Source organism: Hylobates moloch, unplaced genomic scaffold (genome assembly GCF_009828535.3).
Source record: "Hylobates moloch isolate HMO894 unplaced genomic scaffold, HMol_V3 SCAFFOLD_2, whole genome shotgun sequence".
Lineage (NCBI taxonomy): Eukaryota > Metazoa > Chordata > Mammalia > Primates > Hylobatidae > Hylobates > Hylobates moloch.
The window spans coordinates 14,584,426-14,605,212 of record NW_026652277.1 but is presented as its reverse complement, the minus strand read 5'-3'; the positions used below and the strand labels follow the sequence as shown (position 1 = coordinate 14,605,212).

Here is a 20,787-nt window from a genome sequence, read left to right as displayed (position 1 = left end):
GTTGAGACCAGTCTGGTCAACATGGTGAAACTCCATCTCTACTAAAAATACAAAAATTAGCTGGGCATGGTGGCGTGTACATGTAATCCCAGCTACTCGGGAGGCTGAGGCAGGAGAACCACTTGAACCCAGGTGGTGGAGGTTGCAGTGAGCCGAGATCACGCCACTGCACTCAAACCTGGGCAACAGAGCGAGATGCTGTCTCTAAATACATACATACATACATACATACATACATACATACATACATACCAGATAATTTCGGTCAAGGTTTTTTGGGGAGTTCAAAAAGCTATTGTAAGAACTTTTAAAAAATTATATTAGGAAGCAGTAGAACAGATTAGGTACATAATCTGGAGAACAGCTAACTATATTTTCTTTCTGAAGGATGAAATGATCTGATAAAGTACTTTTACTACTGTACTTGCTTTAAATTTGTTTTAAATGGTCAGGGTGAGAAGTTTAAAGAAACAAAGAAAAATACAAAGAAAAAAAGAATAATCATCTATATTTCTACCATTTACTTTCAGCATCTTAGAAACTCCTCTCCCCACCATTTAAAAAAAAAGTCAACCTTATGGAGGTATAATATATATACAGTAAAGTACACCTGTTTTTAGGCGTACATTTTGAAGAGTTTTGACAAATTTGTACACCCACATGACTACAACCTCTGTGGATATAGAACATTTCTGTCACCCCCGAAGTTCACTGTAACCTTTCTCAGTGAATCTCCACAGGCCCCGACCGCCACTCTTCTGCATCCTGTGACTGTACTTTCATTTGTTTTTTCTAGAGCTTTCATGTAAATGGAATCATACAGTAGTATATTCTTTAGTGTCTAACTTCATCATAATCTTTTTGAGATTAATTCATATGGTCGTTACATCAGTAATTCATTCCTTTTTATTTCTGAATAGTGTTCTGATGTATGAAGTTATCACAGTTTCTTCATTCATTCTCTTGTTAGACGTTTGGGTTGTATCCAGATTTTGGCTACAACACATTCATTTGCTGTGAACATTCATGTATAAGTCTTTCTGTGGATATTTTTCATGGGTGAGTACCTAGAAGTACAGCTGTTGGGTTTTATAGTAAATGTATGCTCGACTTATAAGAAATTGTCAGCTTTTTTCCAAGTGGTTGCCCCATTTTGTTTCTTTGTTTTTTTGAGACGGAGTCTCGCTCTGTTGCCCAGGCTGGAGTGCAGTGGTGCAATTTCGGCTCACCGCAAGCTCTGCCTCCCGGATTCAAGCAATTCTCCTGTCTCAGCCTCCTGAGTAGGTGGGATTTCAGGCACGTGCTACCATGCCCAGCTAATTTTTGTATTTTTCATAAAGCTGGGGTTTTACCATGTTGGACAGGCTGTTCTTGAACTCCTGGCCTCAGGTGATCTGCCTGCCTCAGCCTCCCAAAGTGCTGGGATTATAGGCATGAGCCACCACGCCCGGCCCTTGATTGCCCCATTTTGTATTTCCACCAGCCGTGTTTTGGAGTTCCAGTAGATCTGCATCCTGGTCTACTTTTGGTATTTTTGAGTATTTTAATAGTAGTCATCTTGCCGGGCGCAGTGGCTCACTCCTGTAATCCCAGCACTTTGGGAGGCTGAGGCGGGTGGATCACCTGAGGTTGGGAGTTTGAGACGAGCCTGACCAACATGGAGAAACCCTGTCTCTGCTAAAAATACAAAATTGGGCCGGGCGCGGTAGCTCACGCCTATAATCCCAGCACTTTGGGAGGCCAAGGGGGGCGGATTACGCGATCAGGAGATTGAGACCATCCTGGCTAACACGGTGAAACCCCATCTCTACTAAAAATACAAAAAATTAGGCGGGTGTAGTGGCGGGTGCCTGTAGTCCCAGCTGCTCGGGAGGCTGAGGCAGGAGAATGGCGTGAACCCAGGAGGCGGAGCTTGCAGTGAGCCGAGATTGAGCCACTGCACTCCAGCCTGGGCAACAGAGTGAGACTCCATCTCAAAAAATAAATAAAAAAAATAAAAATACAAAATTGGCTGGGCATAGTGGCAAATACCTGTAATCCTAGCTACTTGGGAGGCTGAGGCACGAGAATCGCTTGAACCGGGGAGGCAGAGGTTGCGGTGAGCTGAGATTGCACCATTGCACTCCAGCCTGGGCAACAAGAGCGAAGCTCCATCTCAAAACAAACAAACAAACAAATGAACAAACAAAAAAATAGTCATCCTAATGCATGTGGTTTTAATTTGCATTTCCCTGATAAATGCTATTGAGCAACATCTTCATGTGCCTATGAGTGCTTGTTTATTTATCAGAAGAGTAAAGTGTCAGATTTGTAAAGTGTCTTTGCAAATCTTTTGCCTATTTAAAAAAATTGATTATTGTCTCACCATTGAATTATAACCATTTTTACATTTTCTGGATACAAGTCCTTTGTTAGATGTGTGTATTATAAATTATTTCTCCCAGTCTGTGGCTTACCTTTTTTCTTAACAGTGTCTTTTGAAGAACAGAAGTTTAAACATTTATTGTTATTTTTATTTTTTTTTCAGAGACAGACTCTTGCTATGTGGCCCAGGCTGTCCTCGAACTCCTGGGCTCAAGCAATCTTCCTGCCTCATCTTCCTGAGTAGCTGGGACTACAGGCGCGTGCCACTGTGCCCAGTGGGAGTTGTAAATTTTGATGAAGTTTAGTTTATGTTTTTTTTGTTCCTTGGATGGCTTAGAGTTTTTGCTTCCTAAGGAATTTTTGCCTGTTCTAATGTCATGAAGATTGTCTCCTGTGTTTTTCCAAGCATTTTATAGTTTTAGCTTGTATGTTTTGGTCTGTGATCTGTTCCAAGGTAATTTCTGTGTGTAGTGTGAGGTAAGGGTTGATTTTCATTTCCTTTTACATGAGTATCCAGCACCATTTGCTGAGAAAAATTCCCCATTGAATTACTCGGGCCTCTTTGTTGAAAATTGGTTAACCACATAAGCACGAGTCTGTTCTGTGTTCTCTATTGATCTGTGTATGTGTCCATCCTACTGTAAGCCACTTCTTAGTAAGTCCTGTGATCAGTTTGTAATCATTACTCCAACTTTGTTCTTCTTTTTCAGAAGGTCCTTCGTATTTCCATACAGATTTTAAAATCGGTTTGTCAGTTTCTACAAGAAAGCCTGCTGGGATTATCATTCGTGTTACTCTGAATTCATAGATCAATTTAAGAGAATTACCATCTTGACAATATTGAGTCTTCTAATCCAGGGCTCAGTGAATTTTTTTCTGTCAAGGTTCAGATAATACATATTTTAGGCCCTGCTGCTAAAGTTCAAGAATCCAAGAAGAAAACAAAGAATGACATTTCACATGCCTGTTCCTTTTTTTTCGATTCTCCTGCCTCGGCCTTTCAAGTAGCTGGGACAACAGGCCTGAGCCGCCATGCCCAGCTAATTTTTTTGTATTTTTAGTAGAGATGGGGTTTCACCATGTTGGCCAGACTGGTCTCGAACTCCTGACCTCAAGTGATCTGCCCACCTTGGCCTCCCAAAGTGCTGGGATTACAGGCATGAGCCACCGCGACTGGCCTTTTTTGTTTGATTTTTTTAATGGGCCCAGCCTCACATGACTGTTTCATGTAATAAATTAATTTATGCATCCTAGGGTTACATTATTTCTTCTCTAATACGTTTATATAGTTGCCAAACTGTTTCTTTTCATCTTTCTCATGCTTAGGCAGCTCTGTCTAGTATGGGAGATTTCTTTATTCTCTTTCCTCTGAATCTCAAAGAGATTCTAGCCACTTTTCTTTAGGGAGTGGTAGGAGGTGAGATAAACTGAGATAAGTACAGTACATGCTGCCTGGACTCTGCTCTCTCTTCACTTACAAAAATTATTTAATTGGTGTGTAACTGATGTATATATTTTCAGTGGACATGTGATAATTTAATGCATTTGTATAATGTATAAAGATTAAATCAGGGTAATGAGGATATCCATCACCTTAAATAACTTGTCTTTTCTTTACGCTAGAAACATTTGACATATTCCCTTCCAGCTATTTTTTGTTTTTGTTTTTGTTTGAGACGGAGTCTCAGCTCTGTCACCCAGGCTGGAGTGCGGTGGTGCGATCTCAGCTCACTGGAACCTCCACCTCCCGGGTTCAAGCAGTTCTTGTGCCCCAGCCTTCCAAGTAGCTGGGATTATAGGCACGTGCCACCACACCTGGCTAATTTTACTGTTTTTAGTAGAGATGGGATTTCAGCATGTTGGCCAGGTTGGTCTTGAACTCCTGAGCTCTAGTTATCCACTTGCCTCTCTCCCAAAGTGCTGGGATTACAGGCGCGAGCCACCGTGCCCTGACCCTTCTAGTTATTTTGGAATGTGTAGTATTTCTTGGTCTTTTGTTAACTGTCTTGAGAAGCTGTCTGCCATATGACTGAGGGGCTGTGTCTTTCATTCTAGGCTCCAGATTGCTGCCCTGTAGTGGGAGAATTTTTCATTCCCAATTCAGTGTAGCCCATTATACTTCACTTCCATCAGAGAGGCTCAGCCGGTTGCTGTCTTCTCTTTTATCCATTTCTTCCCAGCTGTTGTTTCTCTTCCTTCTTATCCAGAGGAGGGAATAAGACAAGAATATCTGCGGTTTACTTCCTCCAGATTTGGAACGTTGGTGGGAGGTCTGAGATCCTGTCGACTTCCCATTGTGAGGGTCACGAGCAGCTCTGGTGCTGAGTCTCCTTCCTCCTCAGCTGTCTGGAGTTTTTCCCCTAGGACCACCAGGCTTCAAGTTGACAATCCCTTTTCTTGTTTGGGTGCTTCACAGATGTTTTTTCTCTTTCCATAGCTTTTTTTCATTCTTGGTAGCTTTTGCTATTTTACATGTTTTAAAAAATGTTTTTTACGCTGGGTGGGGTGACTCACACCTGTAATCCCCTCACTTTGGGAGGCAGAGGCGGGCAGATCAGTTTTAGACCAGCCTGGCCAAAATGGTGAAACCTCGTCTCTACTAAATATACAAAAATTAGCCGGGCATGGTGGCACACCTGTAATCCCAGCTACTTGGGAGGCTGAGACAGGATAATTGCTTGAACCTGGGAGGCGGTGGTTGCAGTGAGCCAAGATCATACCACTGCACTCCATCCTGGGTGACAGTGAGATTCTGTGTCAAAAAAAAAAAAAGTGTTTTATTATGTGTCAGTGGAGGAAAATGCTGTGATTTAATTTCATCTTGCCATCTTCCCCCAGAAATACCTTGTTGGGTTTTCGGTTTGGTAATCCCTGGTGCTAATTTTCTGTTTCTCCATCTGATTAGTTCAGGTTTCCATTAGGACATGGAATGCTTTGTTTCTCTAAGTACTATACTGTATTTTGTCAAGTTTGTTAAAAGAGAAACTTCAGACAAGATAAACTTAGGGTTTATTTGAGCATTAAAGGATTCCTGAACCTGACAGCACTCAGCATGGGTAGAGAGGCCGAGAGCTGCTCCATGGGTGTGGGCAGTGAGCTTTTTTAGCAGAAGTAAAGAATTGCCGAAGTAAAGAAATTACTTGATTGGCTACAGCTAGGCGTTTGCCTCATTTCATTATGTTCCAGTGAGAGGTTTCTGTGTAGCCAGTAGGCTGGTTGGCTGTCTGTAATTGGCTGAAACTCATTCAGAATTAAATATCCTCTAAGGTCATTTTCAGTTTTCTTTTGTGAGATTTCAGGGTACAGAAACAACCGCAGGCTAATGGCCATCTGCTTAGAGTGCCTTAACAAGTTGAAACTCATTATTATTTTAAATATAGTGCAAAGTTTGGAACTCTGCAACTGTGACAGATTCATACAGAATAGGCTCCTATTGTTGCCCACCTGTTGTTGTACATGATCCTCTAGCTCTGGAATTTACTAAGCGAAATAAAATTAGAAACCAATTTTAATAATCCTACTGGCTGCAGGAAAGGAGGGTATACCATTGATTATGGGAGGTTGGCTTGTTCCGTTTCCCACAGAGCACCTAACCATGGGGAATTAAAGAAGGTCTTTGGGCAGAGTGATCGCTCTCCACTTGTGGAATATTTTGGTATGGACTCTCCTGTAGTGTTTCTCTTGTTTGTTTGTTTTTGAGACAGAGTCTTGCTCTGTCACCCGGGCTGGAGTGCAGTGGCGTGATCTCGGCTCACTGTAACCTCCGCCTCCTGGATTCAAGCGATTCTCCTGCCTCAGCCTCCTGAATAGCTGGGACTACAGGCACGTGCCACCACACCCAGCTAATTTTTTGTGTGTATTTTTAGTAGAGATGGGGTTTCACCATGGTAGCCAGGATGATCTCATCTCAATTTCCTGACCTCGTGATCCACCCGTCTCGGCCTCCCAAAGTGCTGGGATTACAGGTGTGAGCCACCACTCCCAGCCATTTTTGTTTTTTGTTTTTTTTTTTTTGAGATGAAGTCTTGTTCTGCTGCCCAGGCTGGAGTTCAGTGGCACGATGTCTGCTCACTGCAACCTCTGCCTCCCAGGTTCAAGCAATTCTCCTACCTCAGCCTCCCGAGTAGCTGGGATTACAGGCACGAGCCACCACTCCCTGCTAATTTTTGTATTTTTAGTAGAGACGGAGTTTCACCATGTTGGCCAGGCTGATCTCGAACTCCTGGCCTCAAGTGATCTGCCCACATTGGCCTCCCAAGATGCTGGTGTTACAGGCCTGAGCCATCGTGCCTGGCCCTCACCTCTCACTTTAAATGAAGAGTGTCTACAGCTGCCAGGTACACATAAAATATCCATGTTTCATGCTTCACCAGTTTTATTACCCAGTTAATAAATTCAGACTTTCAGAGAGGTTTAGGTTGACCACATGAGTTGTTTAAAATTGCTGCCAGCATCTTTTGTAACTTTCTTAAAAATCAGTTTCATATAGAGAAGGTTTTTGAAATGTCTTTGTCTAATCCCATCATTAAGGAGGGCTTAAGGCCAAGTGCTGTATCCTAAACATGGGTTGTATAATAGGAAGCAATCTGAACTTGAGTTGTTTTTTGGTGGTGGTGTTGTTTTAATGAAAAGTTAATGTCCTCATTATGGAAAATTTGATACGTTTGAAAAGAATACAGAAGAAAAAGTCAACCATAATCCCACCATCTACAGATAACTGCTGTTTAGGATTTAAAAAGATATCTCCTCCTAGTTTTATTTTCTGTACCTCTATTTACAGTGTCATAGTTTATATAGACACTTTTGTACTTTGTTTTTATACTAGGGCTTCTTAACAGTCGCACTCCTGAATTTGAGGTAGGATGATTCCTTGTCCTGGGTGTCTGTCCTGTGTATTTTAGGATGTTCAGCAGCATCTCTGGCCTCTACTAGCCATCACCCCCTGTTCTGTGAAAGGGCTGTATATGCAAAATGACCCCCAAGAAGGAGCTACGAAACCAATGAATGAAGGAGACAAATCCAGTTTGTCAGTAGAGGGTGATTTTACGGACAGAAGCATAGTTTGGGGCAGCAGTAAGACGGGGAAAGGCCTGCATTCTTACTCCCACGCCCAGGGCTAATCTATCATAGGGAAAGGGTGTACGTGCTTTGTGCAGGACAATTGAAGGCAGCCTTCCAGAACATGCAAGAATGCTGTGTGTCACAGCCTGTTATTTGTGTAATAGCATCAAGGTTGCTTGGATCTCAGGGCAGGATTTATAGCGAGTACATGTTCTTACACTAAGGACTGTAAATAAAGCAGGAATCAGGAGTTATCCCTGGGACCAGGGTTGAGCAGAAGTCAACATGGTAGATTAGCATCCAAGATGGAGTCACTTTGGTCTCCACCTCGGCCCCAAGTTGTGACAACCAAAAATGTCTCTAGATGTTGCCAAATGTCTTGGGTGGGGGCTAAAATTACCCCTGGTTTAGAATTGCTATTTTCTATTTAGTTTTATGACATAAGTACTTCTTCCATGTTATTACAGATTGAGTAAGCATAATTTTTAGTGGCCATGTAATATTCCATTGTGGGTATCATCTTCAGTCTTACACTGAGAAGAGGGACCTTGGCTGTCTTTAGTACATAGAGCTTTGCAAAATTATTCTATGACCAGGCAGGTATAATATTCCATAATCTACTGGTGGGAGTGTTTTTTAAATTGTGGTAAAAGTGTAGAAAATATGCCATCTTAACGATTTCTAGATGTGCAGTTTAGTAACATTAGGAATATTCACATTGTTATACCACCACACTCCGTAACCGTAAATACTAGTGAGTATTTACTAGTGAATGCACTAAGTAATGATTTGTTGTTTTTATTTTTATTTTCACTTTCTGTTTCTTTTAATTATTTTTTTATTAACTCTTATCTGTGTGATGGAATGTTTTTCTTTTTATTTTCTTTTTAATAAACAGCTTTACCTTGAAGATATGCTTGTTTTTGTTAAAGAACATAAGAATAGTTTTTAAAAAAGTATTGCAAACAGTAAGTGAATACACTGTAAATTAAGTGCACACTTTATACTTTTTTTTTTTGAGACAGAGTTTCCTGTCACCCAGGCTGGAGTGCAGTGGCACGATCTCAGATCACTGCAGCCTCTGCCTCCTGGGTTCAAGCGATTCTTATGCCTCAGCCTTATATAATACAGTTTCATAAACTATTTTGTGTACTATTTTAGATCCCACTGTTTGGAATCATGTCATCAGATTCTGCAGATCCTTTCTACTGGATGAGAGTTATTCTGGCTTCCAATAGAGGTATGCGTGTCTTTTCTGTCTCCACACTCCTACTCACAGCAAACAGATGGAAACATGTGGATTAGCAATGAGTTTTCAGTGTCTACGGGGAGGGGGAGGATATCATTGCCTAGAAAAGCCTAACATGTAGATAATGACACACCGTGTGATTACCATTATCATAGAGAAACCTGTTCTTGGGTTTTCATGGACTAGAAAACCCTGATCTTCAGTGTCAAAGAAGGTGATGTCCAGATAACATTGGAATTGGAGTCCAGGTGGGGCGCCGTGGCTCACCCCTGTAATCCCAGCACTTGGGGAGGCCAAGGTGGGCGGATGACCTGAGGTCAGGAGTTTGAGACCAGCCTGGCCAACATGGTGAAACCCCCTGTCTCTACTAAAAATAGAAAAATTAGCCAGGTGTGGTGGTATGCACCTGTAATCCCAGCTACTCAGGAGGCTGAGGCAAGAGAATCGCTTGAACCTGGGAGGTGGAGGTTGCAGTCAACTAAGATCGCACCACTGCAGTGCAGCCTGGGTAACAGAGTAAGACTCTGTCTCCAAAAAAAAAAACAAAAAAGGAGTCCAGTGTGTGTGAGCCAATGGGGGAGCTCAGCTGGAGCTGAGCCTGAAGCCTCAAGCAGCATGGTTCATCTGGGAAATTGTGGCTGGGGATGCTGGACAGTGAGACTAGCAAGGGGTATGACCAGTCGTGAGGTTTCTTGCATTTAGGAACAGTGGTCGCCTCTTTTTTGGAAACACTTTTTTCAGGTGATCCTCCCACTTCAGCCTCCTGAGTAGCTGGGACTACAGGCGCGTGCCACAATGCCTGGCTAATTTTTGTAGTTTTGTAGAGATGAGGTTTTGCTATGTTGTCTGGGCTGGTCTTGAACTCCTGGGTTCATGCCATCCTCCCTCCCCAGCCTTTCAAAGTGCCGGGATTACAGGTGTGAGCCACTGTACCCAGCCTGGAAACACTTTAAGTAGATGGCAGATTTTTTTTTGATGTTTTTAGGTTATAAAGGTAATATTGATTTATTATTTTAAAAATGCACTAGCAATTTATATACAGATTTATAGGAAGCTGAAAAGAAAAGTGTGACTTCTGAGGGGAGCTCTGGAGGAGTTAGTAGATTGGTGACTATCCATTGAGGCCTTTTCTTTGCACATACATTCACCTACATGTGTCTATATACTTCTTATAACTCAAAAGTAAGATGTCCTGTATATACTATTCTGCTACTTTGTTTACTTAATATCTTACATGAGCTGTTAATGGCCATGTTATTATTCCATTATAAGGATACACCGTGATTTATTTGATCATTCATTCAACAAATACTTACTGAGTTCATATTGCGTGTCAGCCTTTGTGCGAGGTGCCGAGATTAGAGCAATGAACAAGACAGTGTCCCAATTGTCATGGAGTTGATATTTGCTCTTTGGGGAGGTGCCTGGGGTGAGGAAGGTGCTCTAGGAAGGTGATCTTTGAAGACACCTGCAGGAAGTGAGAGAGGAGGCCACATGAAGACCTGAGGGAGGGACATTCTAGGGAGGAGCCAGTGCAAAGGCCCTGAGGTGAGCCTGTGCTTGGTGTGTTCAAAGATCATTGAGGAGAGGCCGGGTGCAGAGGCTCACGCCTGTGATCCCAACACTTTGGGAGGCTGAAGCGGGCAGGTCACTTGAGGTCAGGAGTCCGAGACCAGCCTGGGCAACGAAGCAAGACCCCATCTCTACTAAAAACACAAAAATTAGCCAGGCGTGGTCGCGTGTACTGTGGTCCCAGCTACTTGGGAGGCTGAGGTGGGAGGATGGCTCGATCCTGGGAGGCAGAGGTTGCAGTGAGCCGAGATCACGCCACCGCACTCTAGCCTGGGTGACACAGCCAGACCCTATCTCAAAAGAAAGGAACATTGAGGAGGTGAGTGTGGGGTGGAAGAAATGAGGGAGGAGTGGTGGGACCTGATGTTGCAGATGTATCTAAGTCAGATCATGAAGGGCTTGGAGACCGTTGGATGGAGCACATTTGAAGGAAGATGGGAAACTTCTGCAGGCCACTAGCGTCCTTTCTTGTCATATATTACGTTTTTCCCCCCGATTTCATATCATTATAAACAATGCTACAATGAAGGCTATCACACCCTTCTGTAACTTTTTGATAGAATGAATTTCTAGAAGTTCAACTGTTAGGTCACAAGATAGGCACGCTAAAATTTTTGATAGAGAAAGCTAAATTATCTTCCAAAACAGTTGTTGGATTTTACACTCTCAGTGACAGTATATGAGAATGACCGTTTCTCTTTCAACAGTGGATATTATTAGTATTTTAGTCCTTGTCAGTCAGACAGGTAAAAGCTGGCATCAGTTACTTAATTTTGATTTCTTTATAGATTGGTGAGTTTGAACATTGTTTTCTGTTTTTATGGAACATTTGTATTTCTTGTATAAGTGGACTTTTATTAGTGTGTTAGATTCCTTTTTGTTATAAGTAATAGGAAACTAGATGCTTTTGTCGTCTGTAGATGTGATGATTGGATCTTCACGCTCATGTGTGAGATGTGCCTCTCTCCAGCCTTGTTAGGCTGTTGGGACATTACCCATCTGACATGAAAAGAAAAAAGAAAAAAAAAATTTTAAATAAAGGAGAAAAGGAATAGGAAATCACTGACTAGCTTAAACAGAAACATGATACTTGCTGGAAGGATACTGGTTATTTTTTGGAATCTAAAGTGGAGGTGAACAGCTAAGCCCCAGGAAGAGGGAGAGCCAGGCCAGCCCTTAGGCCTCAGCAGCAGGGATTGGTGAATATTTTCCATTTTCTGTGCGATTCAGCTCCACACTCCCAGATTTTTTTTTTTTTTTTTTTTTTTGAGACCGAGTTTTGCTCTTGTTGCCCAGGCTGGAGTACAGTGGCGTGATCTTGGCTCCCTGCAACCTCCACTTCCCAGGTTCAAGCGATTTTCCTGCCTCAGCCTCCTGAATAGCTGGAATTAGAGGCACAGGCTACCATGCCCCGCTAATTTTTTGTATTTTTAGTAGAGACGGGATTTCACCATATTGGCCAGGCTGGTCTTGAATCCCTGACCTCAGGTGATCCACCCGCCTCTGCCTCCCAAAGTGCTGGGATTACAGGTTTGAGTCACTGTGCCTGGCCCCAGATTAGTTATTAGTTTAAAATTCCAGATGACCAGGGTTCACGCCAGGTAGGATCAGCTTCCATTAGAGTTCCAGGGTTGCACAGTACAGGTTTGGATGCTGGGGGCTTACTCCTGTGCTGCATTTTCCTGAGAAAGCTTCATCAGGAGCAGACACATCTGCTGTTTCCTTTTTAAATTGGTTTGTTCATTTTTTTATTTTTTTTTTAATTTTTTTTTGAGATGGAGTCTCGCTGTGTCGCCCAGGCTGGAGTGCAGTGGCGCTATGTCAGCTCACTGCAAGCTCTGCCTCCTGGGTTCACACCATTCTCCTGCCTCAGTCTCCCGAGTAGGTGGGACTACAGGCGCCCACCACCACGCCTGGCTAATGTTTTGTATTTTTTAGTACAGGTGGGGTTTCACCGTGTTAGCCAGGATGGTCTCGATCTCCTGACCTTGTGATCCGCCTGCCTCAGCCTCCCAAAGTGCTGGGATTACAGGTGTGAGCCACTGTGCCCGGCCAGTTTGTTCATTTTTTAAATTGATTTGTAAGAGCTCTTTGCATATGAGAGATAAGAACTTTTTGTCATTTGTGTTTAATTTTTTTTTCTTCTTTTGTGACAGGCTCTTGCTCTGTTGCCCAGGCTGGAGTGCAGTGGTGCAAACACAGCTCACTGCAGCCTTGACCTCCTGGCCAAGTGATACTCCTGCCTTAGCCTCCCATGTAGCTGGGACCACAACCAGGCACCACTATGTCTGGCTAGTATTTTAATTTTTTGTAGAGACAGGGTCTCACTTTGTTGCCTAGGCTGCTCTCAAACTCCTGGCCTCAAGTGATCTGCCTGCCTCAGCCTCCTAAAGTGTTGTGATGACAGGCTTGAGCCACTGTGTCCGTCTAAATAGTTTTATTTTAACCATTATGCTGCCTTTTGCCACGTGGAAGTTTTGTAGTTGTATCTAATCATATCTTCCATCTTTTCCTTTGTGGTTTCTAGATTTTTTGCCATGGTTAGAAAGACTTTCTTCCCCAACATGATAAGCTACTCACCCATATTTCCTTCTAGTATTTTTGTCATTTATCATTTATGTTTAAATTTTCTATACATGGAGGCTGAGTGCAGTGGCTCATGCCTGTAATCCCTGCACTTTGGGAGGCCGAGGAGGGCAGATTACTTGAGGTCAGGAATTTGAGACCAGACTGGCCAATGTAGTGAAACCCTATCTCTACCAAAAACACAGAAATTAGCTGGGCATGGTGGCTCATGCCTGTAATCTCAGGTAGTCGGGAGGCTGAGGCTGGAGAATCACTTGAATCCAGGAGGTGGAGGTTACAGTGAGCCAAGATCGTGCCATTGTACTCCAGCCTGGGTGACAGTGAGACTCTGTCTAAAAAAAAAAGACAAAAAATTTCTATACATGTAGCGTTTGTTTTGATGTGAAGCCTAAGGCATGAGGTAAGGAATCTAGGTTTAATTTCCTAAAAATGGCCAATTTTTTTGCCAAGGTCCATTCTTTTTTTCTCTACTGATTTGAAATGCCGTATTTCTTATATCAAATACTCATTAAAGCTTGATTAAGTCTATTTCTGGACTAGAGCTATTTGCAATAATAAATTTTGGTGATTTAACTTAAGAAATGTATCTAATGTCTTTTTTTTTTTTTGAGACAGAGTCTTGCTGTGTCGCCCAGGCTGGAGTGCAGTGGCACGATCTCGGCTCACTGCAACCTCTGCCTCCCAGGTTCAAGCGAGTCTTCTGCCTCAGCTTCCTGAGTAACTGGGACTACAGGTGCCTTTTGTATTTTAGTAGAGAGGTTTCACCATTTTGGCCAGTTGGTCTCAAATCTGACCTCATGATCCCCGCCTCGGTCTCCCAAGTCTGGTGAGACAGAATTTCGCTCTTGTTGCCCAGGCTGGAGTGCAATGGTGGAATCTTGGCTCACCACAACCTCCACCTCCCTGGTTGAAGTGATTCTCCTGCCTCAGCCTCCCAAGTAGCTGGGATTACAGGCATGCACCATCATGCCCAGATACTTTTGTATTTTTATTAGAAATGGGGTTTCTCCATGTTGGTCAGGCAGGTCTTGAACTCCCGACCTCAGGTGATCTGCCCACCTTGGCCTCCCAAAGTGCTGGGATTATAGGTGTGAGCCACCATCCCTGGCTTTTTTTTTTCTTTGAGATGGAGTCTCACTCTGTCGCCAGGTTGGAGTGCAGTGGTGCAATCTTGGCTCACTGCAACCTCCAACTCCTCGGTTCAAGGGATTCTCCTGCCTCAGCCTCCCGAGTAGCTGGGACTACAGGCGCACGCCACCACACCTGGCCAATTTTTGTATTTTCAGTAGAGACGGCCAAGATGGTCTCAATCTCCTGACCTCAGGTGATCCGTTGGCCTTGGCCTCCCAAAGTGCTGGGATTACAGGCATGAGCCACCACGCCTGGCCAATAAATCTATCTAATGTCTTAAACACTAAAACATGTTTTTATTTTTTACTATTGAGGAAGTATCTGAGACGACATCAAGAATCCCCCTTAAGTTGGACTATTTTCTCACATGAAGGCCACCTTTTCAGCATTTATGAAAACAGGATTGAAGGGAGTGATGTGACAGAGTGGCCCAGGAAAAGTCTTGGCACTGTAGAATTACTTGATTCCATACCTTCCTTATACAGTTGGCATATTTGATTTTCTTATTTCTCCCTGTAAATTCTATTTTTTTGGTTTGTTTTTGAGACAGAGTCTCACTCTGTTGCCCGGGCTAGAGTGCAGTGGCACAATCTCGGCTTACTGCAACCTCTGCCTTCCAGGTTCCAGCGATTCTTCTGCCTCAGACTCCTGAGTAGCTGGGATTACAGGTGCCCACCACCACACCTGGCTAATTTTTGTATTTTTAGTAGAGACGGGGTTTCACCATATTGGCCAGTTGGTCTTGAACTCCTGACCTCAGGTGATCCACACACCTCGGCCTCCCAAAGTGCGGGGACTGCGGGCGTGAGCCACTGTGCCAAGCCTATAGTACTTTTTATTCAGGGCATTGCTGCAGGATTGTGTTAATACATGAGAACTTTTCTTAGCAATTAATGTTTAAGAAATGAAAATTTGCTTGTTAAAATTTACACGTGTTTCAGTTGAGGTAATTAGGGAGTGCGACACCTCTAGATCAGTTTGTATCATGTACAACAAACATTGCACACTTCTCTCCCCTTCCTTTCCAGGAACTTTAATGGAATTGGGTATCTCCCCAATTGTAACATCTGGTTTGATTATGCAGTTGTTAGCTGGAGCCAAAATCATTGAAGTTGGAGATACACCGAAAGATAGAGCTTTATTCAATGGAGCCCAGAAACGTGAGCATTAATGCAGTTAAAGAGCGTTTTCCATATTTGAGACTGCTCGTGGTAAAGATGTTTTCTCTAGTGTTTTCTTCTCTTTGGTGGTAAGCATGCTCTCCTTTCCCCCCAACTTTCATCAGTGTTTGGTATGATCATTACCATTGGGCAAGCCATTGTGTATGTCATGACGGGGATGTACGGGGATCCTGCGGAAATGGGTGCCGGGATCTGTCTCCTGATCATCATTCAGGTAAGAAATCCTATATTTTCCTATGCAGATAACAAAACGGTTTGATTCCTTTTTCCTTTTCTAACAGTTTTTTAGGTGATTGGCTTATTCATTTTCTTACTTTTGAATTATTTAATTCTAGTATTTTGATCATTGAAGTGATACATGTAAAATTTTTTTAAAACCTTCTATGACCGTGATGTGTTCAAATTGTGTTGATGTGAAAAATTCAAATTTACTCTAATAGCTTCATAACTGCACAATACAAAGAATTATGGATCAACTGTATTTGACTGATTCTTGAGACACACATTTGTCACTTTTTGATGTCTCTGGAGTCAGGATGTTTTTGTACAGTAAACAGTGCCTTCCACTTGCGGTCTGCCAGGAGGCAGTCATGGTGTTGTCACCGCCTGCGCGTGTGTCAGCCTGTTAGGTCATCCTGACCTGAGTTGGCTGAGTGTGTTCTTCACAGAATGGGTGTTTGAGTTCAATCGCTGTCTAAAGGTGTTCAGAAAATCTGTTGTGATTTGTAACTGAAATGAAAGTTATTGTTTATGTGTAGAAGGGCAAGCTAGATGATAAATATCTACCTCTAGGTCTAAAATACCTTTCTGTAAGTAGAAAATTAAAATTCTTTGCAATAAGGTAGGTATTGTGTCATAAGTTAATTGGCAGTATTCATTTCTTAGTAGTACACAAAATAATGATGTTTTAAATGGTAGTATCTTAGAGTCCGTGAAACACTATTTATACACACATAAATATATTCCATGGGATTTTTAAATGGATGCTTGGGAATGGAATTTTTAAAGGTCAACATAATTATCAGTGTCCTAAGTATCTTTTTTTTTTTTTTTTTTTTTTGAGACGGAGTCTCACTCTGTTGCCTGGGCTAGAGTGCAGTGGCACGATCTCAGCTCACTGCAACCTCTGTCTCCCATATTCAAGCAATTCTCCTGCCTCAGCCTCCTGAGTAGCTGAGATTACAGGTGCCTGCCACCACGCCCAGCTAATTTTTTGTATTTTTAATAGAGACGGGGTTTCACCATGTTGGCCAGGCTGGTCTTGAACTCCTGACCTCGTGATTCGCCGCGTCGGCCTCCCAAAGTGCTGGGATTACAGGCGTGAGCCACTGAGCCGAGCCCTAAGTATCTTAAAAGTATGTTAAGTTTAGAAGATATATCTCTATTGTACAATCCTTAAAAGCCGTTTAGATAAATTACTCAAGAACAGATCATACTTAAGTTATCTTTCTTGTGTTTTGAAAAGAAGTTTGTTTAAGTTAATAAACAATGGGTATCTGGAGTCCTGATTTTCTTGGAAATGCCTCTTCTTGTTCACTTTGTGAAATTGGGATTAGTTTAGGAAATTTTTTTCTTTTTTTTTTTTGAGACAGCGTCTCGCTCTGTCGCCAGGCTGAAGTGCAGTGGCGCGATCTTGGCTCACTGCAACCTCCCCTTCCTGGGTTCAAGCGATTCTCCTGCCTCAATCTCCTGAGTAGCTGGGACTACAGGTGTGCACCACCACGCCTAGCTAATTTTTGTATTTTTAGTAGAGACGGGGTTTCACCATGTTGGCCAGGATGGTCTTGATCTCTTGACCTCGTGATCCGCCTGCCTCGGCCTCCCAAAGTGCTGGGATTACAGGCATAAGCCACCGTTCCTGGCCAGGTATTTTTTTCTATCAGTTCAAAAGATCAAGATCAAGCTGAGAAAAATATTTTTTAATAATCTCAAATACCAGTTTATTAATATATACATAGAAGGAAATCGGACTGTCTCAGACTGGCATGGTTGAGCATTCTGTTTTTTTTTGTTTTTGGTTTTGGTTTTTTTTTTTGAGATGGAGTTTCACTCTTGTTGCCCAGGCTAGAGTGTAATGGTGCAATCTCAGCTCGGCACGATCTCGGCTCACCGCAACCTCTGCCTCCTGGGTTCAAGCGTTTCTCCTGCCTTAGCCTCCCAAGTAGCTGGGATTACAGGCATGCACCATCATGCCCGGCTAATTTTGTACTTTTTTAATAGAGACGGGGTTTCTCCATGTTGGTCAGGCTGGTCTTGAATTCCCAACCTCGGCTGGGCGCGGTGGCTCACGCTTGTAATCCCAGCACTTTGGGAGGCCGAGGCGGGTGGATCACGAGGTCAGGAGATCGAGACCACGGTGAAACCCCGTCTCTCTACTAAAAATACAAAAAAATTAGCCGGGCGTGGTGGCGGGCGCCTGTAGTCCCAGCTACTTGGAGAGGCTGAGGCAGGAGAATGGCGTGAACCCGGGAGGCAGAGCTTGCAGTGAGCCGAGATTGCGCCACTGCACTCCAGCCTGGGCGACAGAGCGAGACTCCGTCTCAAAAAAAAAAAAAAGAATTCCCAACCTCAGGAGAACCGCCCTCCTCAGACTCCCAAAGTGCTCGGATTACAGAGCATTCTGTTTTTTAAATTAGAAACGTTATGTAGGAAGCAAAACATGATTATTTAATGAATGTGACTTATATCCAGGAAAGTTATGCTGTTCGAGTGTTTATTTAGCATAGTTAACAATAAACATGACTTTTCTAATGAGATGGAATTGTTTTGTCATTTGACCAGGGCAGGAATTTTTTTTTTATTTTTATTTTTTTGAGATGGAGTCCTGCTCTGTCTCCCAGACTGAAGTGCAGTGGTGCAATCTTGGCTCACTGCAACCTCCACCTCCCAGGTTCAAGCAATTCTGCCTCAGCCTCCCCAGTAGCTGGGATTACAGGGGCCTGCCACCACGTCCAGCTAGTTTTGTATTTTTAGTAGAGATGGGATTTTGCCATGTTGGCCAGGCTGGTCTTGAACTCCTGACCTTAGGTGATCCACCTGCCTCGGCCTTCCAAAATGCTGGGATTACAGGCGTGAGCCACCAGGGCAGGAATTTTTAATGAAAATCAGGTTATTTGGAAGCTTTCTGATCCCCAGTGTGTTCGCATTTGGTAGAAGATACGTTTCCTTAAAGAATAACTGTCAGATGTGGTGGCTCACACCTGTAATTCCAGCACTTTGAGAGGCCGAGATGGGTGGTTCACTTGAGGTCAGGAGTTTGAGACCAGTTTGGCCAACATGGGGAAACCCTGTCTCTACTAAAAACACAAAAATTGGCCGAGTGCGGTGGCTCACACCTGTAATTCCAGCACTTTGGGAGGCCGAGGCGGGCAGATCACGAGGTCAGGAGATCGAGACCATCCTGGCCAACATGGTGAAACTCTGTCTCTACTAAAAATACAAAAATTAGCAGGGCGTGGTGGCAGCTATTCGGGAGGCTGAGGCCGAACCCAGGAGGCGGAGGTTGCAGTGAGCTGAGATTGCGCCACTGCACTCCAGCCTGGCGACAAAGCGGGACTCCGTCTCAAAAACTAAAATAAAATAAAACCACAAAAATTAGCCAGGCGTGGCGGTATGTGCCTGTAATCCCAGCTACTAGGGAGGCTGAGGCAGGAGAATCGCTTGAACTCTGGAGTCGGAGTTTGCAGTGAGCCGAGGTCACACCACTGCCCTCCAGCCTGGGTGACAGAGTGAGACTCTGTCTCAAAAAAAAAAAAAAAAAAAAAAAGATTAACTTTGTCTTTGTCTTTATTTGTCCATTTACAAATCACTTGATTGGCAAATTTACAGCCCTTGGGAATTAGGGAAAGAGGCACATTGGATGGAGTCTGATTTTAGTATCTTTCAGGGCTTAGGGTTTCTCTTCATATGCTTTAGGCATTGTTGAGGGTATGGACAGGCCAGTTGTTGCCTTAAGTTTTGTTTCTTTACAGCATTTTCTTTCTGCAATCCAGAGTTTGGAATAATCTTGATTTTTAAAAGACACTTAGAACTGGCATGTAGCTCGTGGAACATTATACATCAAGAAAAGGTCTCTAGTATCTCACTTAAGGATCTATTCGGATTCCTAAGGAATCTCCACTGAGCGATTCTCAGCCAGCTAGCTACAGGATTGACTTCTTAAAGAGTCAATTATGGATTTAAATTGATATAAAATAGAGTTAAGCTATTTTGCTGTTCATTTTCAGTATTCAGAAGTCAGAAATACAGTCCAAGAATGAAACAAGTGAAGTGGATGTATACTGATTCATTTACATGAATTCTGATATACAAATATGTGTGTTATGGTTAATTCTTCTAGTGTTAATGTAAAAAGAGGTATGTCATGTTTGATTATAGGTGGGCAGTGACCCATTTGTGTCTTTTCAAGGCGTTGCTAACATTGAAAATATGTGGATACACTGAAGAGCTATGATTGGATCAGTGTGTTTCACCTAGACACATAGGTTTTGAAAACTGTTTGCATGCCGTTGTGGAAGGTATTTCTCACCCTATTTGTTCATGTTTCATTCACATGGTTAGTGTTTTTCAGCTAGTGAGTTTAGAAATCTAAATAGCAGGTCTTGATTAACATTTTAAAAAACTGTTAGAGAATATCAATGTACATGGCACATAATAAAGGTAAGTATGTTTTGACATACTGAACAAAAGATAGTTTGACAAAACCAAGTTGTGTGTAGGTGTTGTGCAGGGTTAAAATGTTAAGTGCCATATTTATACCAGCTCATCATACATGTCGTCCATTCCCCGTGAACACATGGCAGTTAGGATTCTGGGTCCCATCACTGTAGACGCTGCTGTCACTTCCTGGGTTCTCATCCTTTTTCACAGGCATGCATGATATTTACTGGCTTTTATTCCCTTAATTATAGAAACCGTTTCTCATTTCTGTGTAATTTCTTCCTCCCTTTGGAAAAACCCGAGTTTAATTTTCACAGGACATACGTGAACCACTCTGTAGTCCAACGGTCACTGTTCTGAACAGGGGGTGTGGAGAATTAGAGTTGTTTCAAAGCTGCTGTGGGACTCTGGAGAGGTCCCTTCTCAAGGCCCATCACGATGCTTTGTGTGGCTGATGTTCATGGACGGCTGTTGCCTCCTGCATAGGATGGGTTTCTCTATTTATGATGGAGAGTCTCTGTTCACTCATTACGTGATTGTGCTTGAAGAGAATTAGTAGTAAGTCCTAACCTCTACATTATTTTGTCAAAATGTCAAACTTGGTTTTCAAGCAGTAAAGGATTAGCATGATCTCTCTTAGAAGTTTGGAGAATCGTACCCTTTCTCCTGCCCATTGAAACTCAGCCTAAAAGCCTGTAAATAGACAAGTTAGGCTCTGTCCAGCTACTGAAATGGCAGTTAAGGAGAAAAACAACACTGTGTAAGGTAAGCATGCCTAAAATGGTCTCATGTGGTTAGTCTGGTCGCTCTTCCAGCAGGTGATACTGGATAAAGTGAGTACAAAATGAGGGTGGGCGGCTTGAGAGCTGGGAGGAATGGAAGTGACTTCCTCACTTCTGCCGGAGGGTGTCTTTAAAGTGGGGACATGTGTGAGGTTGGAGGCATGGAAGCATGTTGTCTTCCTGTCTTGATTAGGTTATTCGA

At 43.0% G+C, this 20,787-nt stretch overlaps 1 protein-coding gene and 1 non-coding gene across 8 annotated transcripts in view; both read left to right on the top strand.

Annotated features, from left to right (window-relative positions):
- Positions 1–20,787, top strand: part of SEC61A2 (SEC61 translocon subunit alpha 2) — a 72,790-nt gene that overhangs the window by 8,718 nt on the left and 43,285 nt on the right. For all 7 annotated transcript variants that reach the window (XR_009211189.1, XR_009211188.1, XM_058431884.1 and 4 more), the window contains exons 4-6: positions 8,587–8,665; positions 14,992–15,123; positions 15,249–15,358. Coding sequence is in view for 5 of the 7 variants with exons in the window: in XM_058431884.1 (XP_058287867.1) it covers positions 8,587–8,665; positions 14,992–15,123; positions 15,249–15,358 (321 nt within the window). In the remaining 2 variants the exon portion in view is untranslated. The remainder of the gene's footprint in view (positions 1–8,586; positions 8,666–14,991; positions 15,124–15,248; positions 15,359–20,787) is intronic.
- Positions 11,148–11,251, top strand: LOC116477831 (small nucleolar RNA U13). The gene has a single exon (XR_004250661.1). It is a non-coding gene; the product is annotated as a small nucleolar RNA U13 (small nucleolar RNA).